Source organism: Arvicola amphibius, chromosome 14 (genome assembly GCF_903992535.2).
Source record: "Arvicola amphibius chromosome 14, mArvAmp1.2, whole genome shotgun sequence".
Taxonomy (NCBI): Eukaryota; Metazoa; Chordata; class Mammalia; order Rodentia; family Cricetidae; genus Arvicola; species Arvicola amphibius.
The window spans coordinates 1,364,505-1,390,270 of record NC_052060.1 but is presented as its reverse complement, the minus strand read 5'-3'; the positions used below and the strand labels follow the sequence as shown (position 1 = coordinate 1,390,270).

The following is a 25,766-nucleotide window of genomic DNA, read 5'->3' as shown; positions in this document are numbered from 1 at the left end:
GGCCTACAGGCATACACAGACAGAATATTGTATACATAATAAATAAATATTTAAAGAAAGAAAGAAAAGAATATGGCCAGGTGGTAGAGGGGATGAACTGATCAGTCCTCAATGCCTGCAGGTAACATAGTGATAACAATGACAAGCCTAGCCTTTCAGACTCCTCTCTGCTCTTACCTCCTCACACACAAAATCACCAGACTGGTAGAAGCAGCGTTGGTGTGGAAACTGTACTGACTGCTCTGTGCTAGGGAGGCTCCTTCTCCAAAAATCTGTTACAGGTGGGGACCAACCAGGTCTGACGGGGCCAGTAAGAGAGGAGACTAGTCCTAGGGTCCACTCACCAGAATCCTGGAGTTCACCAGCTGCCGGCAACAGATTCAGCAACACAGACAGGCGGTTCCACAGACTTTGAGAGCTCTGGGGAGAAAAGGGATACCTCCAGCAGAAACAATGCAGAAAAGCAAAGCAGGTATCACACCCGGGTCCTTGTGTTATGAGACTCAGAGGGCCTTGTTAGGCAGATTAACAAGAAATTCGTGGAAGACTTGGGAATTGGACCTGAAGGGGCTTTCTGGACCAAGAAAGGGTGAAGTAAGAGCCATGAGCTGAGTGCTCCTATCTAGCGGAGACCCACAGGAAGGGAACAAGGCCTCTCACAGTAAACAAGACCACAACACTCGACACTAGCTTGCAAGGAGCTCCAGACTGAGGCTCTGACTCCAAGGCAGTGCAGGCACGGACCATGCAACCCCTATGCCAGCAAGCCTCTCCTAAGCCACAGTCCCTGCCTGGAAAGGCTCAACTCTGTCCCAGTTTCCCATCTCCATTGCAATCCCCTATTGTGTTTTTGTTTATTTGTTTGTTTTGTTTGGGGAGGGGGGATCGAGACAGGGTTTCTCTCTATATCAGTCCTGTCTGCCCTTGAACTCACTTTGTAGACCACGCTGGCCTTGAACTCAGATACCTGCCCGCTTCTGCCTCCCGAGTGCTGGAACTAAAAAGGCACGCACCACCACCACCACCCAGCCTTTGTTATCTTTCTTTCCATTGTATTCTTTCATGTTTACTGAGTCTGGTTCCCAACATTACCCAGAATGTCAGCTATTAAGCCAACTTTGGGGAAATAAAGCAGAATTAGCAGCTTCCTCTCTGTCCCCTGGACATAGGTTCTTTGCAGGAAAAGATCATGCCTACTTTGGCCAGGCCAATCAAGTTCTTGACAGACCACCAGGCCCCTTCTTATCTCATCACCCTTCCAACCTTGTAGAACCTGAAAATGTAGGATGTGGTGTAAACACCTGCGCACAGACGATGATGAGGTCAGGATTAGTCCGCAGCCAGTCTAGGAAGACCTTCACAGCAGGAAGGAGGCCCTCAGCCATCAGGGCCTGCAGCTTCTCCTGAAGGCTGCGCTCATTGCGACAGGAGCGGCTGCTAGACTCGCTCCCCTCTGACTCAGAGCCATCCTCAGAGGCTGGGGTGGGGCAAAGGAGAAAAAACTGGGGTAAGCAGTGAACAGCATTTAGCAATGGGCTTCTGTACTTTCAGGGAGTGTTACCCACCCATTCCACCCACCTAGAGTCTGAGTTCTGATTCGTTCTCACAGTCAGATCCCTGCCCCATTGTTCCGGGTCCACTAACTTTTAAACCAAGAGCTTTGTGCTGGGATTAAGGGAGTGTATCATGATACCTGCGTTCATTTAAAATCTCTTAAGTCTTAAAAATTGCACTCCATGCACAACAGCTCGACTGTGTTAGCCACTAGGAACACAAACAGAGAAGACATTACTTAGTTCTCCCAAAGCTCAGTCTATCTCAAGACAAGTACGCCAGTGAGGTCTCACCAGACAGGAGAGGGTAGAGGCTGCAGTAGAGCAGATGGTAGAAGTTACCCACAAGGAGAAGATGTCACTGGCCTCAAGCAAATCCCAGATACAATGACTATTTTAAAAAACAACCTTCTGGGCAGTGGTGGCACATGCCTTTAATCCCAGCACCCAGGAGGCAGGGGCAAGCAGATCTCTGAGTTTGAGGACAGCCTGGCCTACACAGAGAAACCGCCTCAAACAAACAAACAAACAAACCAAAAAAGGCCATGCTTGTGCATGCTTCAGACAAATGGGGCATTCTGTACAAAGTCTGGAGGTTAAAGACAGCATTTAGAACAGGGCTGGCAGCTCTTCCACTGCAGGTTGCTAAGCTAGGCAAGAGAGCACCCTAACCACTGGGGAGGTTGCTCTGTGGTTAACACATGGTCAGCATGCATGAGCTCCTAGGTTGCCTACACAGTAGTAGCAGAAGAAAGGATAATACTCTAAAATGGCCTAGCCTCGTGCTTGATATAGAATAGGCTCCAGGAATGCTGCTGAAGATCGCTCCCTCTACAATGATGACACTGGAGTGTCACTCAGTACTGCTCTGACAAGAACACTGTGTTCAGCTTTGGAGAACCTAGGCAGAACTGGATACCATGAGGGAAGGAAGTCCAACGACCAACAGGAGGAGAGAAGGGCCCAAAGCCACAGGGCAGTGGTGAAACTCAGCACCGTGCTGAGTTAGATGGCAGAGCACCCAAGCAGGAGGTACCTGGCTCTAAAGGCTTGTTCACATCTCCATTGACACAAGACCTGTGACTGTCCACACTGTTGGGTTCCGTGGTGGGCTGCAGGAGCAGGTTGCTGAAAGTGGGGGCCAGTCGGAAGCAGCGCTTGGTCTGGAACATCTGGGTGGACATGGCCTGGAGATTGCTAGCATCACTGGGGCCCAGAGGGCCGTTGAGGGCGTCAGGAACCTCTGACCTGGCCTGGGGAGGCTCCAGAGCTGGGGACCTTGTTCCCTCTTCATCCTCCATGTCTTCCAGGTCTGACCGGGACTCCTGGCTGTTCATTTCTGAGTCTGTCTCTGCATCAAAAGCGGTGCCCCTGCCTTCTAGACTCTTATCAGAGCCACTGTCGGAGCCATCACTGGCCTGGGCAGAGTCATGGCTTGAGTCTGATTCAAAACCTTCACTTAGGTCACTGTCATCACCAGCTTTAGGAGGATGGTGGCGGCGGCGGCGGCGGCGGAGACAAGAGAGTCGGGAGTGTTTCCGGCTCTTTCTACTCTCATCAGTTTGGGGCATCACAGTGGGAGGCTCAGGCTCTGGTTCTTCTTTTTCTAGTTCTTTTGATTCTGGTTCATCTGCATACAGGGGAAAGTAGGGAGAGGAACTGAAACACTGAGGCCTGTCAGCTGGACGCGCCCTCTCACACAGAGCTCTCCCTACACGCGCGATTCCCTCCTTATCCCGTCTCATGCAAACTTTCCAGAGCCCCCCCAGCCTCAAACCTGTGCCGTCACTCTGAAAAGCCGAGACAGGGCTCTCGCCCTCTTCCAGCTCCGCCTGCAGCCTTATGTTGACATGATTAATGAGGTGGGAGAAGAGGGCGAGGGTGAAGGCAATGGCTGCACTGTACTGCTTGGACCCTAAAACCAGAAGTAAGCACCGTCAGTTTCAACTTGTCTTACCTGCTCTCAACTCATCCAATGACCCAATTACTCCTCAAAGCTGGTTCTTGATTAAAAAAAAAAAAAAAAAAAAAAAAAGGTTTCTCGGGCTGGAGAGATGGCTCAGAGGTTAAGAGCACTGTCTGCTCTTCCAAAGGTCCTGAGTTCAATTCCCAGCAACCACATGGTGGCTCACAACCATCTGTAATGGGGTCTGGTGCCCTCTTCTGGCCTGCAGGCACACGCACAGACAGAATATTGTATACATAATAAATAAATAAATATTTTTAAAAAAAAAGGTTTCTCAAGTCTCTTGAATAGTATCCACCTTCTCACAAACTAAACTGTAGCAGCCCACCCCCCACCTTTTCATGTAGGTGTATCTTCTTGCCCTAGCTTACCTCTCTTGAGCTTTGACTGTTCCTGGTAACCCAAGAGTTTTGGCACCTAGCACTGCCTCTCCCACTGCCTCTCCAGAAAGGTTTTCAGGCTGTTTTAAGTGCTCTGATACCAAGGCCTGGACCCTGGAGAGTATGCAGCTGTCTATGGAGGGGGTTTAGGGGAGAAGTAAGAACCCAAAGCTGCCTCTGCTCATTTACAGGAGGTGCCATCAGTAGACTTCCTTGGCCTTCACTCTACACACCTGTCAGTGACATAGGCTGGAAGAGTCTCATTACACTGGCAACAGGATAGTGGGGAGGAGAGGGACATGGTGAAGAGTACCTGCTCTCTTTAAACTGTGCACACCCATGAGGCAGATAATGGCCATCTGAAAGATGAGGAGGTCAGGGAGGTAAGCATATCCACTTTCGCACTCTTCCTCTTCCTCGTTCGTTAGGCCAAGGTTGGGAGAGGAGGGTAGGTAGAAGAGGCAGAGGTTGAAATCCTCTAGGACAGACTGGCAAAGTGAGGTCAGTTCTGAGTCCATGGAGCTATGGGAAGGCAGGAAGAACAAGAATGTCACTGATGGGTGGGGGTGGCAAAGAACTGACGAGTCAAAGAGTTTAGGGATGCAGTTTTAGGGTAAAGTGTTTGCCTAAGGCCCTGGGCTCAATCCCTAGCACAGAAACAAACAAACAAACAGGTCAGCTACACTTGATGGCACACGCCTTTAATCCCAACACCTGGGAAGCAGAGGCAAGCAGATTTCTGTGAATTAAAGGCCAGCCTGATCCACATAGCTACACAGTGTCAGGCCAGCAACGGTTACACAGTAGACCTGTTTCAAAAGAAAAAAAAAAAAAAAGAAGAGGAAACACTAAAGGATCCTATAGAAACTTAGACTGTGGGGACTGGGGGTTGTGGGGGGAACGACACCACAAACACAGACCAATGTATATCAAGAAAATAAAACCAAAGTTGCCTAGTATGAACAGGTCCTGCTTCGATTGATAAAAACAACAAACAAAACAATGATTGAGGGTATTTCAGACTCAACGTGAAACGGGGTTAATTCAGTCACTTAGCCACTACTTCAGCATCTAGTAAGCACTCACTTTGTGTCCGTCAGGATGGGCCCAGACACAATAGTGAGGGAAGCCAAAGATGAGCCAACTGGTGAGCCTCTCCCACATAAACCATAGTACAGCAAACATAAGAAGCAGTCAAGGAAGAGCTTGCTTGACACCGTTCCTGCTCACACTCACTTCTACTCACCTACTTTTGGGCTGTAACAGGCTTTGTAGGTACATGAAGTTTACCAACAACCTCTTAATGTCTTTACATCTGGAACGAGAGGAACCCAGAGTACATGCTGAATGGCTCTACAGTCCCTGTGGTTCCACTGTAGTCACTGCAAAATGTCCTCCCCCCCACAGGCCCCACTTACCGCTTTTTGCTAGGGGAGAGCTTCCTGGTCTCAGACTTCTTCAGCTGATGGTACATTTTGGCTGCCTTGTCATATAGCCTCTTAAGGTTCCCATAGGCTCCCTCAAAGGACACCTCTGACTGGATGCTGAAGGAGAAACAGGGGTTAACTACTGCATCTCAATAGAGGAATAGGAGGAAATGGGAAAGGTCACCTACTGGGGCCTTAAGAACCATTACTAGTAAATAGAGGGTGTTTCAGCCTCAGTATCTGTATACATAGTTGGGGTAAAGACTCCTGAACCATCTTTCCTGGACACATGGACACAGATGGGGACACACACAAACACTCACACATGTTCTCACGCATGTGTGACAGTCATCCAAGTAAAGGTAGTATCTTCCTTACTTTCCTTTCTATATGAAAGAGGGGAATTAATCCTACCTTGTTACAAGTTTAACTTACCATCCCTAAAATACCATCTCAACTTACAATGCGGGTCAGCACTGTGTAAGCATTTACTACAACTAAATATATTTACCTGAATTATTTGTTAATGCTGCAACACTTAGTCCGGGTCTGGCACACAGCACACCCTAATACTATCTACATTCAAAGATAAGGAGAAAAACCCGCAAGAACAAACTACCAAGGTGGTAACACAGTTGGCACATGGTAGTGGTGAATCTTCACCACGAACTTATTTCATTATAAAACCAACAACTTTGGCACTATGTGACACTTTTGTCGTGGTGTTGTTTTTGCCCGTGTAATGAAGGCTGGCTTTGAACTCCTGATCCTTCTGCTTCCAATTCTCAGCACCCACAAGGTAGCTCACAACCATCTGTAACTCCAGATTCATGAATCTTTCGTCTAACAGCTTCATGCACCAGGTACAAATGAGAAAACATATATGTAAGCAAAACACTAAAACACGTAAAATAAAGAAAACCAGAAAAAATTTTCAAAATGAATTTAAACAAAACAGGCTGGATGGTAATCACAACACTCAGAAGGCAGAGGCAGGTAAGACAGCCAGAACTGTTATAGAGAGAAACCTTTTTTTTGTTGTTCGGTTTTTTTGTTTGTTTGTTTTTCGAGACAGAGTTTCTCTGTAGCTTTGGAGCCTGTCCTGGAACTAGCTCTTGTAGACCAGGCTGGCCTCAAACTCACAGAGATCCACCTGCCTCTGCCTTCCGAGTACTGGGATTAAAGGTGTGCGCCACCACCGCCTGGCTCCCTTTCTTAAAAAAGCAAAACAAATTTCCTTCTACAGAAAGCTCTCAGTCCTGGCTGATATGTATACCTTTAGTCCAGCGATCAGGAGATAGAGGAAGGAGGACCACTACAAGTTTGAGGTCAGCTTTGGCTACACAGTGAAATCTTGACCAGTCACAGGTACAGAGGAAGACCCTGTCTCTAAAACAAACCGACACGGAAGCAAAAGGAGAACAAACTGACGTTTACAATAAGCGTGTTATTATTTTAATTTCTCAAAGGCCTATAAACCCACATGGCTCTGTAAAAACAGCAGGGCTGAGTCAGTGTACCCTTGAGTGTAGAGTCCCTCAATCTAACATCCTCTATCTTAGTTAAAAGTTGGTGAAAGATGGGAAAAATAAGAGATGGGGGAAAGCAGGGATGGACTGCAAGGCTGGGAAGGAGCTGGCAAACACTTACCAGCGCAAGTAGCAATACATGGCTTCCACATTGTAATACTTGCTGCCTGCAAGGGTGCCCAGCTGGTTGAAGGGCATTCCTAGAGTCAAAGAGAATTCACGCAGTTGAGTCCACAATCTTAGTCAAGGTTGCCAGGCCCAATCAACACTAAGCATTAGAGAATACCAGGGAAAAGGCTAGGCTGGCAGGCAACAGTGGAACCTCGGGTGAACAGCACATCAGTCTTCCTCCTCCGAGGAATCTCTACCCTCTCTTCTCATCATTCCATTTTGGTTTTTCAGGGTTTACCTGAACCGGGGTGCATCTCTTTGGTGGCACTGTGGCTCTTTAACGGAGCCCTCTTCTTTCTTCTAGCTCAGTTTGTTTGTTCAACATCTGTGTTTGTTACTACTCTCTACATGTGAATCCCCATTTCTTTCTATAATGGCATCTTTTAAAAGTATATATAGTTAGGGGTTAGAGAGATGGCTCAGAGTTAAGAGCACTGGTTGCTCTTCTAGAGGTCCTGAGTTCAATTCCCAGCAATCACATGGTGGCTCGCAATCATCTATAACGAGATCTGGTGCCCTCTTCTGGCTTGCAGGCATACATGCATGCAGAACACTATATATGTAATAAATAAATGAATACATTTTTTTTCAGAGTATATACATTTTGAGACAGGATCTCATGTAGCTCAGGCTAGTCTCACACTTGGTATATAGCCAAGGATGATCTTGAACTTGTGAGCTTCCTAATTCTAGCCCTCAAGCACTGAGACTGTAAGTGTACACCACCAGGCCTGGCTTTTGCAGTGCATGGTAGATAAGCACTCTACCTACCAACTAAGCTACATTCCCAACCCCTGTAATAAAAGCTCTCAGTACACTGTGTGTGGCAAGCTGATGTATCTCTTCTTTCTATAGCGACCTCACACAGAGAGATGAACCATTTTCTCCCCTTCTCTGTTAATACTTGTCCATTTCTCTTTCCTTTCTTTCATCTTCTGTGTGTGTGTCACAAAGGGGAGAATATATACCCATGGTGACATATGAGAATGAGAAAATCAAGGACCTAGAGAAATGAGCACAAGGCCTATTTGTGGCCAACAGAACTGCCTCCCTCCCTGACATGACCTGATTTACATCCAAAGAGAACACTTACCAATCTGGGGAGCTACTGACAAGGCTTGGTAGTAAAACCTTTCAGCTAGCAGCTCAGTGTCCACACCAGCCAATTCATTCTGATAGCGTGCTACATGGGAGAGAAAGGGAAAAAGGGATGATTTTATATTTTAGGAAGCCCTCCCTGAGTCCGCCCTGAAAAGCTGTAAAAAGCCTAAGAGGCAGGGATATGAACTAACACATGGGCTGTAGGATCTCTGACACAATCCTAAGTCTGTGTGACTATACACAGCACTTGACTCTCTTCCTTGCTAACGATTCAAAATGTAAAGAATCAGCATCTATAAAGTGAGCAGGTTCATCTTGAGTGTCTCGTCCCAATGCAGGGACCTGCAGCAAATATAACTGCTTGCAAGAATCTCTGCTATTTGGTTCTGGAATGCAATGGTTGATTCTACAGGAAGACACTGGTCCTGTTAATGTAAAACAGTAGACTCTGAGTACACTAGGGACCAAAGTAGACCAGCAGTACGGTGGGGACAGAGCCAGGAGAGCTTCAGGCCAGTGAAATGTAAAGCACCCAGCAAGTCCATACCAGCAGCCCAATAAAGGATGGATGTCTACAAAGACTAGAGACTCAGGGCTACAAAGCACAAGAGCACCTTTCCAGCTTCAGCAAAACTCACCATGCGGTGAAGTGTTCTCTGAGCTTCTTGATGCTCAAGTTCCTATTCACCTAGGAGTCCACAGAGATACTAGAAAGCCTCTAAGGAGAAGGACCCAAGTTATAAATTTTCCTGACCTAAAGAAACAGTGACCGTCCTGACTACTGCAAATGTCAATGGCATTTCGCCATTCCCAGCTCTCCATAGTTGACTCACAGGCATAAAAGACACACTGCAACTGTGTTCAGCTGTCCAATATGTAAAAGATGGTATCAACAACCAAAGCAGCCTGCACTTTCCCCATAGCCCAAGGCAGAGAAAATGCAAAATGAAGATTCTTACACAAATCTCCCAGGTACACCAGACATCGGTGGCATGCCATCTGTGCCCAATCCATCTCCTTCCCTGAAGCAGATACTGGCTTCTTGCATCCTGAAGGGGGTTGGGGAGACCAACGGGATGAGAGACAGATGTTGTTTTTTGTTGTTGTTGTTGTTTTGTTTTTGTTTTTTGAGACAGGATTTCTCTGTGTGAAAGCCCTAGTTTTCCTGGAACTCACCAGGCTAGTCTTGAATTCAGGGATTAAAGGCGTTCACCACCACCTCTGGCTCAGATATTGATTTGTGAGTTCATTCCTCTACCCCCACCTCGGCAGAAACACCTCCTAAATGAAGAAGCTAGGCCAGCCTTGCAACTGTCTTACAGAGATGACAAGACACTTATCAGGAAGGAAGCAGACACACAGATGCACAAGGGGAACTGAAAGGTCAACACAGGATGCCTAACAGAAAGAGATGAGGTTCCAGTGTTAGGAAAGCAAAGGAGACAGGAGGAACTATATCAAAGCTACAAAATTTGGTTTAAGATTAAAACATCGCATGCTAGGTTGAGGAGGTGTGGTAGTGCACGCTTTTAATCCAGCACTCAGAAGGCAGAGGCTGGCTGATCTCTGTGAGTTCAAGGTCAGTCTGATCTACAGAATAAGTTCCAAAGCAGTCAGAGAGACAAAGTTGAGACCCTGTTCAAAATAAAACATTTTCTTTTTTTCAATATTTATTTATTATGTATACAATATTTTGTCTGTGTGTTTGCCTACAGGCCAGAAGAGGGCACCAGACCTCATTACAGATGGTTGTGAGCCACTATGTGGTTGCTGGGAATTGAACTCAGGACCTTTGGAAGAGCAGAAGCCATCTCTCCAGCCCCCAAATAAAACATTTTCAAAAAGCACCTGGCTCTGGAAACCAGGCAACCATGCCCTGTCATTTTGCAGATCCCCTGGATGGGGAGCCCTACTCTGAAAAGCTTTCTTGATGCTCCTGTAGACTTTCTACTTGGCTAAATGAAGAAAATACCAAAGTGAAAATGTTTGGGGACCTGATGGTCTGAAGCAAATTCTGAGGCTATGGACCCTCTCTCTTTCTAGCAAAGCCTACAGACACTGCCTCCACACTAACCTTGCAGCTGTTTTGTGGAATTGGGGTTTGAATCTAGGGCCTCACACAATCAGACAAGCACTCCACCACTAAGCTGTAATACCTCGGCCTTTTTTGTTTATGTGTATGCACACATGCATGTGTGTATGTGAGGACAATATGTATAAGGGCCAGATGTAGACAATGGGTGTCTTCTTCAATTGTTCTCTACCTTTCTTTACAATTTTCTATTACATTTATTATTTATTTTATGTATACATGTGTATGTAGGTGGGTGTGTGCATGCCACAGTATATATGTGGAAGCCAGAGGACAACTTCTAGGAGCTGATTTTTCTCCTTGTATAATGCGGATCCCAGGGACTGAACTCAGATCATCAGGCTTGGCAGCAAGTGCCTTAACCCACTAAGCCATCATACTAACCCTCTCTGCCTTATTTTGAGGCACAGAACTTGAAGCTCATCAAGTCAGCTCCACTACTGAACAGACCTGGGATTAGACCTGCAACTGTCCTACCTGTTTTTTTTTTTTTTTTTTTTTTTTTTTTTTTCATGGATGGGTGCTGGGGATTCAAACTCAGGTCCTTATGGTTCTATGGCAAGCACTTTACCCAGCTCCTCCTTTTGCTTTTCAATAATATTTTAAGAATACAAAGCTCTGCATCTGGTAAGACCATGTCAGGTGGTAGCAAGGACAAGGAAGGCTTCCAGAAAATCTACCTCCTAGTGAAAGCTGGTGCAAGACTCTAGGAGGGAAGAGTACCTATAGAGCAAGAAGAGACGGAGAAAGGACTTCTAAAGGGTAGCTGAGTTACAGGGAGATCTGTGAGCTACAAAAGTAAAGCCACTGCTGCTAGGACCTCAGTTGGCAGCCCTTCTAGGAAGACAGTCAACAATTTTCCCAACATTCCCATAGATTTTAAAACTTTAACCAAATACGAGAAAAAAACTCCCTAAAGCTAAAAGCAACAGACAGGCAGAACTCAACTGGAAGAAGAAAAGAAAGGTTAGCATCTTCCAGAGCCAGATCTACACTGGAGCCATGTCGCTCCCTCAGCCTCCACACGAGTTCACAATTTTGGGCCTTTCACTCCTAAACCCTTCACTGTGAGTAACTCATGCTTGTTTGGATAAATCTAGTTTTACAAAGCATCTGAAGGTTTTCCATTTGCCTGACTGGTCACTAGTTATTCAAACTTTGAAGACAATGAAGATCAAGAACCTAATCCTTAAGCCCTTTTAGGTTTCACTGACCTATGAGGGGGTCAGTGACATGAGTCCAGTCAATGCAGCACTGCAGTTCAAGCTGGTAGTGGGACTGGATATAGAGAAGGAGATGCTGGTAGAAGCCAATGCCTGCAACCAGATGAGTCCTGTAGGCACATTCCAAGGTGCTCCGGCTGTGGATGTGCTAGAGATCAGGAAAGGCAAAAAAGTAAGCTCAGAGAACCACTCTCTCTGCCACAACCTGTTCATCTAACTGAGGAAATAAGCTTCTGTTCTTGGCTTCAGAATCTCAGCCACATCTCTTCCCACACAAGTCACCCCTATAGTCTTAGAGCATCCCTGCTGGGCCTCTCCTTCTCCAACTTCAATTCTGTGTCACCGTCTCTTTCCTCTCCTCTGTCTGTGTCATCATCCTGTCCCTGCCACTCCTCCCCCAAAGCACGCTCTGGACCCACTTTTCCAGCTCTTCCTTCCTCCACTTCACCTCTTTAGACAGCGCGGTTTCAAGTCCTCGGCCTCCCTTACCTTTTTGTTAGTCTTGATGAGCTGGATAACTTCATAGTATACCTTTCTCCACAGCAGCTCCTCGGCCTTCCTCCCATAGTCTACTGGATGCAAGAACATAAGCTTCACACAGAGCTCACGCAACCTGGGGAGGGCAAGCGAGCATGAGGCACTGTCGTCCTTTTACAGAGAACACGCAAGGCATGGGCTACTGACACCAACAGATCTCTGCCTCCCAAGAGACCTCAGTGTCAGTGACCCATAACTACAGTCTAGGAAGTAAGAGAAGCCCCCAGGAAGTAATAAGAATTTTAACAGTCTTCACTCCTCATTCCTCCATATTCTTTTCTCCGCTTTATTTCCTTTTTTTGTCTGCCTTCTCATGACCAACCCCTTCAATTCAAATGCCATTCCTATGGTGCCAATCTTGTGGATGTACAAGCAGCAGATGGAATGAAGGGTTCCCATCTCTTCTCTCAGCAAAGTCAGAGACCTTATGGTTCAGTGGTGTACCATGAAATCAGGAGGTTAAAGGTAATGTACATGTATTTATGCCCAGCAGTTACTGGTAGAGACAGACAGGGACCAGCTTACTTGTTCCTCAGGCTAACGTTCTCTGGTTTGAATACTTCTTGATAAGCAGTTTTGTTGCAAAGGATGAGGTCTAATCGATGCACAGCCTCCACCACAGCCCTGCAAGGAAACAAAGAGCCCTTGAGCCATGTACACAGTTTACTTTGAGTGCTGGGAACTGATTCTAAAGAAAAAGCTGAAAGGGGGAGGTGAGGGAAGGGGAGATAACAGGAAGGAAAGACAGGGTTAGGGAAATGAAAAGGCAGGCTGTAGGCTGAGCTCTATAAAACATGAAGACAGACTTCATCCTAACACAGTAGCCCCCAATCAAGGGACACATGGCAACGATAACAAGACCATTGTCCAACATGAGGGAGGTGCTATTGGCATTTAGCGGATACTGCTAGAAATCTTTTGTTGCACAGATTAAAAATAAAATAAAAAATTATCCTCTAGAAGACATGGTGGTGTATACTTGTAATCCTAGGACTTAGAAGGCTTGGAAGACTGAAGTAGGAGGATTCCTTACATTGAGGACTTTGAAACCAAACCAGCCTGGGCAGTGTAGCAAAGTCCAGTTTAAGAAAATTACCCTAGCCACAATGTCAACAGTGTTAAGGTAGAGAAACCCTTCTAATACAAAGAGTACAGGCTGCCAGATACAGAAAACTTAGGATTCTAACCCTAGGAAATTACCTAGCATCTTCTATTAATAAAAACACAGATTTATTCTATTAATAAAAAGTTTCATAACACAGGTACTCAGAACAGTTTTATAAGATTTAATAATAGCTAGGCGATGGTGGTGCACACCTTTAATCCCAGCACTCAGGAGGCAGAGGCAGGTGGATGTCTGTGAATGCAAGGCCAGCCTGGTCTACAAAAGCTAGTTCCAGGACAGCGAGGGCCTTACACAGAGAAACCCTGTCTTGAAAAACAAATAAGAACAACAACAACAACAACAAAGATTCAAACGCAACAATCTATTTACAGCTTTAGCATCCAATAAAGAATGGTGAGCTGGGCAGTGGCGTCACACGCCTTTAATCCTAGGACTCGGGAGGCAGAGGCCAGTGAATCTCTGTGAGTTTGAGGCCATCCTGATCTACAGAGCTAGTTCCAGGACAGTTAGGGCTATTACACTGAGAAACCCTGCCTCAAAAAAAAAAAAAAAAAAAAGGAAGCGAAGTAGATTATTATTGTATAAGGGTTTATTATCTCAGGCTGGGAAGATGGCTCAGTGGGTAAGAACAATTACTGCGCAAGCATGAGGGTCTGAGTTTGAACTGCAGCACACACATGAAGTGGGCATGACTATGAACGCCTGTAACTCACACATGTACAAACCCAACAACAAAAAACAGGCACCTTGGGCTGGCAAGATGGAACACTTGCTATCTATCAAGCCTGACAACTTGAGTCTGACTCTGGAGACCCACACGGTAGAAGGAGAGAACAGACTCCCACAAGCTGTCCATGACTCCATATGAGTGTCATGACATTTAGTGGATGCTGTTAGATCTCTTTTGATACACAGATGAGTCCACCAAAATAAAATAACTATCCACACATGTCCACAAAAAACAAAACTACACACATAAACACACACACACACTTACAGATGCCCTTGGAGGTCAGTAGAGGGTGACAGATTTCCTGAGGTAGTATTGCAGGCAATTGGAAACTATGGGTTCCAAAGAATCAAATTCAGATCCTTTGAAAGAGTAATAAGTGCTCTTATCTTTCTCCATTCACAGATACACATGTACATACACGCACATGAATGTATGTGTATGTTTATTGATGCTTTATTCACTATAACAAAGAACTGGAACTAGCCTCACTGTCCACTAATAGATGAACAGGTAACTAAAATTCAGTATATACAAAAATGGAATCTTATTTAGCTATAAAGAAAAATAAAGTTAACAAATTTAAGAAAATTAATGGACTCAGACTGGTTATATAAAGTGAGGTACAATCTAGGAAAGAAAAAACCCACATATTCTCTCACATGTGAAATGAGCGTATGTGTTGTGTGTACACACATATGTAAATGAATATACCCGTGAGTACAATATAAAATGAAGAAAAGAGAACAAGAAAAGTTAAATATAAGGGAATGATGAAAGACAGTGTTGTGGAATATTTGTTTACATTGTAAAGATGTCTCTTTTCCAAGGTGCCTTCTGATTGATTTAGTACAGAACTGAATAGCCAGTAGCTAGGCAGGAGGTATGGGTAGGACTTCAGGACAGAGAGAGAGGATTCTAGGCATGCAGGAGACACCAGCAGATGCAAAACAAGTCAGAGGTACAGAATGAAAGAAAGGTAAAAAAAATAAAATAAAATAAACAAAAAAACGTGGTAGAACATAGATTTAAAAATATGGATTAATTGGCCAGGCGGTGGTGGCACACACCTTTAATCCCAGCACTCAGGAGGCAGAGGCAGGTGAATCCCTGTGAGTTCAAGGCCAGCCTGTTCTAAGAGAGCTAGTTCCAGAACAGCTAGGACTGTACAAAAGGGAAACCCTGTCCCAAAAAAGGGGTTATTTTTAGATAAAAGAGCTAGTTAGGAGCCGGGTGGTAGTGGCGGCAGCACACACCTTTAATCCCAGCACTCGGGAGACAGAGACAGGCAGATCTAGGAGTTCGAGGCCAGCCTGGTCTACAAGAGCTAGTTCTATCCAAAGCTATAGAGAAAAACTGCCTCGAAAAACCAAAATAATGGGGGGAAGGGCTATTTAGGAAGCTATAAGCTAAGCTTCAAGCCAAACTTTCCTAATTAATACAGAAAGGTAGGCTCTTCTCTAGATGACAGGTAGAAGCTATGGAGCAGGTACATTGGGCTCTGCTGTGGACGCAAAGGCAATCTGAAACAGAGACTGATGATTTCCAGAACAAACCAAGAAAAAGGACCACAGCAGGCTTAGATTCTGTATAACCCAGCAGCTCAGCACTAACAGCTGCCCTACACAGGGCCAAGTGACTGCCAGCACCCAGCTGAAGGAGTGAGTTGGAGAGCAAAGCCTTCTCACAGGCAAGCTTGACAATTCAATATTCTGGAATTCAGTTCAATCTGGACCTCGATATCACAGGCAGCATCTTAGTCCCTTGGACGGAGTTTTTTATTTGCTTTTGAGGGATGGGGGGTGGAGCAGAGGATCTTGCTGTCCCCAAACTCCTGAGTTCAAGTGATTATCCTGTCTAAGCTTCCTGAGTCCAAATGGTGGTAGGTGTAGTAGTAAGAGTATAGGTGTAGTAAGGTGTAGTAAGAGTATAGGTGTTTTATTTTTTGTTGCTGCTGCTCTAAGACCAAACCCAATGTCTCCACTAAACTACACCCCCAGTCCAAATGTTTGTACTTTATGAACAGGCTCCAGAGATTTCCTTCCGTTCTCAATTACAAAACAAAACAACAAAAAACCGGTAAGCTAATATCTGATACTTTAGAAAGCTCCAAGAACAAACGCTAAATCTGAGAGCACTTAGCACCTTCTCCCCGACTGCCTACCAGACTATCAGCTTCTTCAAGAAACTGTAATCTTCCTTTGACAAACCATGAAAATTAGTCTTGATTCAAATCACTGTAGCATAAAGAAAGTAATTTAAAACAAGTACAGAATATAACTGGCCTAATAAAGCAAGTGGTGTCTGTAGATTTTCCAGCAACTCTTTTCTGTTTCTTTTACTCCAGACAGCCTTGAAAGACATCAAAATGCCCTATTTGTAGACAGCTAGCTGTGGGAGTTTCTCAATTTATTTAAGCTCAATGACAGCTCCACAGTCTAACAAACATTTATCAAAAGTCAGACCATCGTTACCAGTGACACACACACACATACACAAACTGGTTGCCTCAAATGTTTACCCTATTTAATGGGGGGGAGGGCACACGCCTTCAATCCCAGCACTCGGGAGGCAGAGGCAGGTAGATCTCTGTGAGTTTGAGGCCAGCCTGGTCCGCTAGTTCCAGGACAGGCTCCAAAATTACAAAGAAACTGTCTCGAAAAAACAAACAAACAAAAAAATAGCACGTGGGAACCCAGCAGTGGTGGCACAGGCTTTTAATCCCAGCACTCAAGACGCAGAAACAGGCAGATCTCTGTGAGTTCAAGGCCAGCCTGTTCCAGGACAGGCTCCAAAGCTACCCTGTCTCGAAAAAGAAAAAAAAAAAAAAATCAAATGTTTACCCTACTCAAAGCCAACACAATCACAGATAACCCATATGCACACGCACATACATAAAAGCCATGTACTGCAAACACACCAGCTCAATCTGTCAGTCCTGTGAAACCACTGTTTGAGAAGACCAACTCAACCAACACAATCAGAAGACTGGCCAGAACAGTCCGCCAGGCTGGAGATAAGTAAGGAATAGCACAGACACTGCCCACGCTGTTCCTGACAAGCAGCTCAGCACTCAGCAGCATTGCTAGTCACACAACCCATCTCCAGGGAACTCCTCAGCCTGGGGACCACCCCTTGGGGACCCACAGCGAGTGGCCAGGGGCTGCTGATGGGGATCACCTTCCTATTTCTGGAAGAGCCTGGACTGCCTTTCACCTTCTGGCTTACAAGGCCACAACAGGCAGAATACACAAACACAGCCAGCTCTTAGTTCTTCCACTTCGGAGACTGGGCAGGGCCAGTATGCTTCTCAGGCAAACACCTCCATTCAGCAGGGCCTAAGGGAAATGGGAATCCACTTGCCACTAGAGGGCAGAAAATTCATCGTGGTCTCCACTTCACCCTCCTGTGAGTCTGCTCTGGGAGCTATGTTCTACTTGACCTACACAAGAGTGTGGACACAGACTGTAAGGAATGAGGAACTGAGTCAATGGCGACTTGAATACTAGGATCCAACATCCTTCATGGCTCTCCCTAGACGACAACTAGTCTTCTACCTTTTTTCTCTCATTCATAGTCCACAAAATTTGAGTCATAAAGGACTTCAGAGTGTATTCAAATCAAATCCTTTTTTTATAATTTGAAATTCCTTTTTTAAAAGATGACTTATTTTTATTTTTGTGTATTAGTATTTTGCCTGAATGCATGTCTGTGTGAGGGTGTCAGATCCCCTGGAAATAGAGTTACAGCTATGAGTGGGTGATGGGAATTGAACCCAGGCCTCCTAGAAGAGCTGAGCCACCTCTCCAGTCCGAGATCCTTCCTTTTAAGGAAGAAGAAACTGAGGCCCAAGGTCACACAGCGAGAGGGGCAAATCAAGGGCATGAACCTGTTTCTGTGAAATTCAGTCAAGAGCTGTTTCCAGTAAACCACGGGTGCTCAGCGGGGTTCTGAGCAACAGTCCCCTCCGGTTTTTTCCACCTGTGACCCCTATCCTCACCTACCCAACCCTTCTAGCCTCCAATTCCCTCCGGATCTCTCGCGTCCCGAAAAGCCCGCGGCACGCCAAGCTCACTGCACCAAGGGTTTCCGCACGCGCATCAAACCTCCCACCCACCCAATTGCTCTCGGCTTCCCCCGGCTGACTCGCCCGCCCGCCCGCCCGCTCCCAGGCTGCACCCCCGCCCTCGTCGGGCCCGCCCGCCACAGGCCCCGCCCCTCGCCGCCCCGCTTCCCCGCCGTGGCTGCACACACGCCCCGGCCCTCTCACCGGTAAAGCCGCTTGGTGTGGAGGACCTTTGCTTCGGGTTCACCGCTCTCCACTGGCGGGGGGCCTTGGCTCATGGTGCCTGGGCCCGGGGGCACCTCCTGGTCACAGGCCCCCGCCACCCACCGCTGGTTCCTCCACTGCTGTATCCAGCCGCAGCCGCCACCGCCGCCGGCCCTGCTCGGCCGCCATCGCTGTTAGGCGGCTGCCTGAGATGGCTCCTCCTCCGCCTGTCAAATCTCGCGATAGCTGCCGCAAAACTGCGGATCGGTGACCGCTCCACCAAATCTCGCGAAAAATTGTTTTCTCTCCGGGAAGTTAGTCAAACTTACTCTGGGCAGCATGGCTTCTGCTGGACTACTCTGAAGTCCTTAAGGGACACTTTATTGCCTAAGATGTCAGAGAAACCGGCGTACTAGAGCAGACTTATCGTCCTACCACTTAGGGAGCCTAAGCAGCCTGCGGCAAGTTCCCAGCCCGGCTACCTAGCGAGATCCTGTTCAAAAAAATAGATAAATTTAAAAAGAGCGCCTTGGCGAGGTGACTCAGCGGATAAAGGCGCTTGCGGCCAACCTGAGCTCGACCCCTGGAACCCACGTGGTGTAAGGTGAATCCACTCGGGCACACGCGCGCTCCATGGCGTGCCCCACCCCTAGATAAAATGAGATTTTTTTTAAAAAAAAATTAGTTTCGAGGGAAGAAAAGAGGATGTAGAGTGCTCAGCTCTAAATGGGACAACTGGAGGCTGGAGAAGTGGCTCGTAGGACCCAGCCATGACAAGCTGGGTAGGCCTGAGTCTCAAACCTAAGGCAATACCTGGTTCCGAGAAACACCACAAAATGAGACCACCCAGGGACCACCCAGGAACAGACCATCCAAAGGAAATTCCTAACGTTCCAACCCTTGTAGATAGGATCACCTGCCAGCACACACCCATAGCTTTTCACCAGGACACCCCTAGACAAATATCAGCCAATCAGGGGTCCTGAACCTTAGAGATCCCTCACCCTTACCTGTGCTACTATAAAAGCCCAACCCTAACTGAGCTGGGGGCTCTCCCGTCATTCCAAATACGTTGGACACACAGAAAGTCCGAGTTTGCAAATTTGTGTAAGATTAAAGGCTCTTAGCCGGGCGGTGGCTCTTTGCTTTTACATACAGGACTCGGTCTCCTATTTGGTTTTGGAGGATTCCGTGATCTGGGCCTAACAGGCTCAGTGGTTAAGAGCACTAGCTGCTCTTCCAGAGAACCCGCATCCAATTCTCAGCACCCACATGAGCTCACAACCTTTTGTAACTCCAGTTCCAGGAGATCCGACACCCTCATGCAGACAGACATACATGCAGGCAAAACACCAATGCCAATGCGTGTCAAATAAAAACTAATTGGTTAGGGCAGCTACCCCCAAGACACAGAAATCATGGAGGAAGAGGAGCAGTGAAAAGATTTTAAGAGCCTGAGGTAGCAGAGCTCTGCATCTATTCTACAGTATTTCCCAGACACGACAGAATGGTTGCACACAGGAACTTAGCATCCATGACTGCAGGAGTCAAGTCAGCCAAGATCCCAGCATGGGTGTAGGGAGGAGCACTGGAAGTTGATGGCTGCCGGGGGAGGAACAGTGGCTGTTTGTTTAAGTATTCCTACCAGAGACACTAGATCCATTTATTCCGTGTGTACATGTGTGATGGCATGTGTTCCACCACGGCACATCTGTGGTTGACAGAGAACTTGGGGAAGTGCTCCTGGCTCTGGCCTGCAAGTCTTCCTTCTGTCTCTGAAACAGCCTGAAGTCTTTTCCATCTGTCGGGCTTTGGCTTGCTGTTCCTCTACAGGGATCAGTCAGAAACCTGAACGCCCACTGGGTTGCAACTTTTGAAGATTTATTATGTATAGTGTTCTGGAATGCATGCATGCACGCTAGAAGAGGGCACCAGCACCAGATCTCATTACAGATGGTTGTGAGCCACCATGTGGTTGCTGGGAAATTAACTTGGGACTCTGGAAAAGCAGCCAGTGCTCCTAACCTCTGAGCCATCTCTCCAGCCCCTAACTGTCACTTTAAAGAAGCTTTCCCTTCTGAAATTCTCTTACTGATTCAGTGTGATTTTGTGTTGTGTTTCTCTGTAGCTTTGGAGCCTGTCCTGGAACTCTCTCTGTAGACCAGGCTGGCCTTGAACTCACAGAGATGCTCCTGTGTCTGCCTCCCCAGTGTTGGGATTAAAGGTGTGTGCAGCCTTCACCCAGCTGAATAGCACATTATTAATAACAGATACTCAATAAACATTTACAGAATGAACAAATTTGCAAATGTCATCTTTTTCCCGACTTCCTCTAAGTACCGTTTGGCATATAAACCCACGTTTTCCCTGATGCTTTCCTGACCTGGAAGCTCTTACACATCCAGAACACCTGAAGTCCACGCCTCAGTGTCCAGCTGCACCCTTACTTTGGAAAAGGATGCCGTCCTCCTGTAGAGCTCTGTCAGCTGGCAGGTTCTGTAGGGCAGGGCCTGCGCCTTTAATATGAGCCCCACCTGCTCTGGTCAGACAGGTTTGGAGACACAGGTAAGGGGAGGGAGACTGGGAAATACTTGCTGAGCCAGGTAGGAGCCAGGCAGTTCCTTTCTGGGGATCCTCGCCTCTCCCTCTCCGTGGATGGAAAGTAAGAGGGTATCTTAGGTCCAAAGGGCAGGGGTAGGAGGGGCCCTAGAGGTGAAAGAGGAAAAGAGCCCTAACCAGAAACAGTGAACTGGAAGGTGGCAGGGAGGAAGGAAAGACAAGGGAACAGCCACACTAGACCTGGAAGTCTGAGTGGGGCCCAGCCTGGTTGAATTGGGTGAGACTGGCAAGGGTGGGGGAGTTTAGAAAATGACTGGTTTCCAGAATGGGGACTAAGGCACTGAGTATCTGGCCACTGGTATCAGTTGCTAACAGAGTTCCAGGCCGAGATCTGCAGGGCAAAGAGCAAGTGGAAGGGTGAAGGGGCAGTTTCTCTATAGAATGATTCTCAGTTGTAAAGAAGTTCCTCCCGTTCCAAAGCTAGGGTGGCCATGAATCCGGGAGTTTTGGTGGAGAGCGTAGAAGGCAGGTGTAGGCGTAGGCTGAGGTCACAGCTGCCAGGGCTTGTGCCCCCTGACTCACCCTTGTCCTGCTGGATGACATTTGTTTTGAAAGCGTTCCTCCATTTCAGCCCTGCCGCTGCCACCGCCCTCTGTCTCAACACCTTCCTCTGCACTGTGTTCTCCCTAGAGTCCCGTGAGGCCGGCTGCCCTGGTGCGATCCAGTTTGAGGAACTGTCCTGGGGCCAGAAGACAAGGTATTTTCACAGAACTTACCCCACTCCCTTTAGGATGATATCACCTTGGGGTCGACCTCAGAACTGAAGCCTCACGATGACAGAACCGGAGACACTGGCCCTGCTGGAAATGAAGGCACCTGAGGCTCCAGAGAAGCGCTTACCACAGGCTTTAGCCCCCACTGACCGGCAGCTAGAGGGAGAAGATGGGACTGAGTCCCCTGGAGCTGAGTCTCTCAGACTGGGGTCTTCAGTTGGTTTCCCTACAGTCAGAGAGGGGCCTGAGGATGGTCCAGACAGTACTATCAGTGAAGCTGCGACTTTGCCTTGGGGAACTGACCCCCAGTACAGCGTCCCACTTCCGGATCCCCCAGGCTGGCGAGATATTGAACCAGAGCCCTTAGAGTTGGAACCACTCACTAAGTCGGAGGAACCACTCACTAAGTTGGAGGAGCCACTCAAGGATGATGCCAGCTTGCTCCCTGAGAAGTCAGTTAGGGCCTTCGTGCCCATTGATTTACAGTGCATTGAGCGGAGGCCGCAGGAGGAGTGCATTGTGCATCGTAAGGCTGGACAGGCTGAGCATAGGAATTTCCTGCCAACCCGACTCAGCCACCATGAGCTTCCAGAGCGCAAATGGGCTGAGGTAGTTGTGAGACCCCCTGGCCGGTCTTGTGGGGGCTGCGGGAGCTGTGGAGGCCGCGAAGCGCTGAGGGCTGTAGCCTCGGTGGCTGCTGCTCTCATCTTCTTCCCCTGCCTGCTGTATGGAGCATACGCCTTCCTGCCCTTCGATGCTCCGAGACTGCCCACCATGAGTTCCCGCTTGATCTACACCCTACGCTGTGGGGTCTTTGCCACCTTCCCTATCATTCTAGGTGAGTCTGGGCCGTGGAGAAGGGTTACCTAGGAAGAGAACAACAGAGACTTGGTTGGGGTACTTTCTCTTCATTCTGTTGGAACCATTCAGGGCATCCCAAACCGGCCACTCTCTGCTCCCTCTCTTCCAGAGAGCGTTTGTGATCTCTCTGCAGTCTTGACCCAGGAGCCATCCTGCCGTTTCTTACCCCTGTGCTTCCTCCCCTGCAGGGATCCTTGTGTACGGCCTGAGCCTGCTGTGCTTCTCCGCCCTCCGGCCCTTTGGAGAGCCGCGACGGGAAGTAGAGATCCACCGGCAGTACGTGGCCCAGTCCGTGCAACTCTTCATCCTCTACTTCTTTAACCTGGCCGTCCTTTCCACCTATCTGCCCCAGGACACCCTCAAGCTGCTGCCTCTGCTCACTGGTTTGTTTGCAGTATCTCGGTGAGTAGGGGCTGTGGTGGCCATGGTTGGGGAGGCGTGAGGGAAGTGAAAGAGCCAGAACCTCCAGGGGCTGAAGTTCTGGAAAATGGAAGCCTGAGGATTTCTGCGCGCTCTCCACTGGGAAGCAGGTGCTCAGCTCCCCTGCCTTTCAGAAGCTGCTCTCAGAGATGTGCCAATAGGGAGCTTCTGAATGCTGTTTACTTTGGTACAGAGACTCTTGCATCTAAGCACAGGACTGACCAACCATTTTAATCCTAACCTCAGTTGGAATTTAGTGTGTCCCCTGAAGGTACTCCTCTAGTCTGTGACACTCTAGTCAAATAGCTTTAAAAATTGGCTATTTGCGACATTTTCTGCTTTATTTTTTTAAAAGATTTATTATATATACAACATTCTGCTTGCATGTATGCCCACACGCCATAAGAGAGCACCAGATCTCATTACAGATGGTTGCTGGGAATTGAACTCAGGACCTCTGGAAGAGTAGCCGGTGCTCTTAACCACTGAGCCATCTCTCCAGCCCTTTATTTTGATTGAGACAGTTACCATCTCACCATGCAGCCTGAACACAAACTCTTGGCAATTCTCCTGTCTCACCCTCTCAAGTGCTGGGATCACCACCTCACCCCCTTCCAGGTTTAAGCGTTCTAATTGCTAGAAAGTTCTCCTTTTTCTTTGTTTCCTTTTTCTTTTCTTCCCTCCCTCTCTCTCCTTCCTTCCTTCCTTCTTTTTTTTCTTCCTTCCTTCCTTTCTTTCTTTTTTTCCCAGACAGGGTATTTCTGTGTAACAGCCCTTGCTGTCCTGGAACTAGCTCTTATAGACCAGGCTGGCCTTGAACTCACAGAGATCCACCTGCCTCTACCTCCCGAGTGCTGGGATTAAAGGCATGCTCCACCACTGCCCCACGAAAGTTCTTTCTTACACAGTGCTGAAAACTGCCCTAAAGCTGATGTAGTAGCTCACTCAGGTCTGCAATCACAGTACTTAGGGGGCTGAGACAAGAGTTCTGGGTCAACCAGTACAACACAACTATGACCTTGTCTCAAAAAAACAAAATGAGCAGGTAAATCTCTGAGTTTGAGGCCAGCGTGGTGTACAGAGTGAGTTCCAGAACAGCCAGGGCTACACAGAGAAACCCTGCCTTGAAAAATAAAATAAAATGATATAAAATAAAGAAACAAATAAATAGACTGCCCTGACACCGACATTCATGATTCAGCCATGGACAACACAGATGAGTTACTGCACTTGAGCAGCCTCCTCGTCTAGTGGTTAAAGGCTCGGACCCTTGGTGCCCACTCGGGCGGGAAGGAAATCTGCCTGTGGGCAAGCAGCACTTTCTACCCAGAGGCCAGTTCACCCTCACGCCAGCACACTTTTCTTTCTTTCATTTTGAGTCATCAGTGAATTTTATTTTATTGAGACAGGATCTCAAAATGTAGCCCACACTGGCATGAAACTCGGCAATCTTCCTGCCCTAGCCTACTGAATACTGAGAGAGAGCTTTTGGTTTGGTTTGTTTGAGACAGGGTCTTTACGTAGCTGGGGCTGCCTTTGAATTCACCATGTAGACCAGGATAGCCTTAAACTCAGATTCACCTGCCTTTGACTCCTGAGTGCTGGGATTAAAAGTCTGTGCCACCACATCCAGCAGAATCTTGTTTTCTTTATCTGCAAAGAGTAAGTATAGAACACACTGGGGTTGTCTAAAATGAGAAGGAAGCCATGTGTGCCATGGTGTGTGGTCCCAGCCACTACTCAGGGAGCAGAGGCAGAAGAATCTACAGTATGTGGCCACACAGGGCTACTTAGTGAGACTCTAGCTCAAAAACAAACCAAAATGAACAAGCAAAAGAAGTGAGAGTAATGGGAGACACTGGAGGAGGCATGGAGCTCAGTTACTGCCTTCTGCCCTGCGTGCTGAAGGCTGTAGCCAAACCCGGTGCCTGTGAATGCTAAATGCTCATTTAATTCTGAATCACATAAACGAACATTTAATTGTAATTTAATTAAAAATGAAATTAATTTGACTCAGTTTAATTTTAAATAGTAAATAAAAGAGAAGACAGGGAATGATATTCTCACCTCAGAGATGTGGGAAAGTAAACATTGTGAACATACATATAAACCGGGTGTCTTGGCACCCGCTACTGTCTGCTCTTGACCGATGAGCCAGCCGGGCCCTGGAGAGTCAATAACCTTTGTCATGCTCCCACAGGCTGATTTACTGGCTGACCTTTGCTGTCGGCCGCTCCTTCCGAGGCTTTGGCTACGGGCTGACTTTCCTGCCGCTGTTGGCCATGCTGATGTGGAACCTCTACTACATGTTCATGGTGGAGCCGGAGCGCATGCTCACTGCCTCCGAGAGCCGCTTGGACTATCCGGACCACGTTCGATCTCTCTCCGACTACAGGCCACGCTCCTGGGGCTGAACTGCCCTAGGGCCGTGCAGGGGACTTTCAGCACTTCCCTGAAACAGTTGCAGGCCTGGCCTTTGCCCAGGTCATAGACCTTAGATGGAAGGTACCTTGTTATTTAGGGGCCCCATCCAAAGGAGCCTAGACACCCCATTTCTCTTCTAGTTGTGCTGTACCCCTGGAGTGCGAGAGCCTAAGGCAGACTGGAGAAGTATACTTCCTTTTTGTGCAGCCCTCCACCGTGCCAAACGAAGGCTAACGTCCCAGCTTCCTGTGGACCAGAGATGTAGAACCATAGGCCAACCTGAACTGTCTGCCTAAGCCCAAGGGTAGAGGTTGGTATCTCATCAGATAAGGACTTCAACATCTTTGACATGAGGTGAAAACCTTCCTAAGGGGCCTGGCTTCAAGACTTTCGCCTTGGTCAAGTTGTGACCTTCCCCCTCCCAGCCTACATGGGTTCCTATAACCTTCCACTTTGCAAACTTCCAAGAAGTACTAAGGCTTAAAAAAAAGGTGTGTGTGTGGTGGGGGTTGGGGTGGCAGAGAGATGAAACCTTCAAAAGAACTGTGTATGGATCCCCATGTAGTGGCTGGGATGGCAATGACTGTATTGTATGTGTGAGTATGTAATAAATCATGGCCTGCC

At 47.5% G+C, this 25,766-nt stretch overlaps 2 protein-coding genes across 5 annotated transcripts in view; one reads left to right on the top strand and one right to left on the bottom strand.

The window, feature by feature from the left end:
* Positions 1–18,318, bottom strand: part of Smg5 (SMG5 nonsense mediated mRNA decay factor) — a 26,002-nt gene extending 7,684 nt beyond the window's left edge. The window contains exons 1-14 of the mRNA XM_038310785.2: positions 18,106–18,318; positions 12,505–12,603; positions 11,932–12,055; positions 11,434–11,590; positions 9,087–9,176; positions 8,120–8,209; positions 6,977–7,055; positions 5,318–5,443; positions 5,146–5,214; positions 4,213–4,421; positions 3,331–3,468; positions 2,590–3,183; positions 1,302–1,477; positions 345–420 (exon numbers count right to left, since the gene is read on the bottom strand). Of these exons, the coding sequence (XP_038166713.1) occupies positions 345–420; positions 1,302–1,477; positions 2,590–3,183; positions 3,331–3,468; positions 4,213–4,421; positions 5,146–5,214; positions 5,318–5,443; positions 6,977–7,055; positions 8,120–8,209; positions 9,087–9,176; positions 11,434–11,590; positions 11,932–12,055; positions 12,505–12,603; positions 18,106–18,179 (2,101 nt within the window). The 5' untranslated portion in view covers positions 18,180–18,318. The remainder of the gene's footprint in view (positions 1–344; positions 421–1,301; positions 1,478–2,589; positions 3,184–3,330; positions 3,469–4,212; positions 4,422–5,145; positions 5,215–5,317; positions 5,444–6,976; positions 7,056–8,119; positions 8,210–9,086; positions 9,177–11,433; positions 11,591–11,931; positions 12,056–12,504; positions 12,604–18,105) is intronic.
* Tmem79 (transmembrane protein 79) lies at positions 18,167–25,766 on the top strand. Of its 4 annotated transcripts, XM_038310787.1 has the most exons (5): positions 18,167–18,709; positions 20,234–20,941; positions 21,355–22,275; positions 22,487–22,700; positions 24,919–25,766. In XM_038310787.1, exons 3-5 carry the CDS (start codon positions 21,498–21,500, stop codon positions 25,130–25,132), a joined length of 1,206 nt encoding a protein of 401 aa, XP_038166715.1. In that variant the 5' UTR covers positions 18,167–18,709; positions 20,234–20,941; positions 21,355–21,497; the 3' UTR covers positions 25,133–25,766. The 4 variants fall into 4 exon arrangements, with proteins under 4 accessions (XP_038166715.1, XP_038166718.1, XP_038166717.1 ...); XM_038310790.1 differs by lacking the exon at positions 20,234–20,941; XM_038310789.1 differs by having other exon boundaries at positions 18,167–20,670.

Excerpts from the sequence above, each read along its gene's own strand:
- Tmem79 (XM_038310790.1), top strand. The coding sequence starts at position 21,498 with ATGACAGAACCGGAGACACTGGCCCTGCTGGAAATGAAGGCACCTGAG. Across the intron at positions 22,276-22,486 it reads CACCTTCCCTATCATTCTAG|GGATCCTTGTGTACGGCCTG; the intron begins GTGAGTCTGGGC and ends CCTCCCCTGCAG. Across the intron at positions 22,701-24,918 it reads GGTTTGTTTGCAGTATCTCG|GCTGATTTACTGGCTGACCT; the intron begins GTGAGTAGGGGC and ends ATGCTCCCACAG.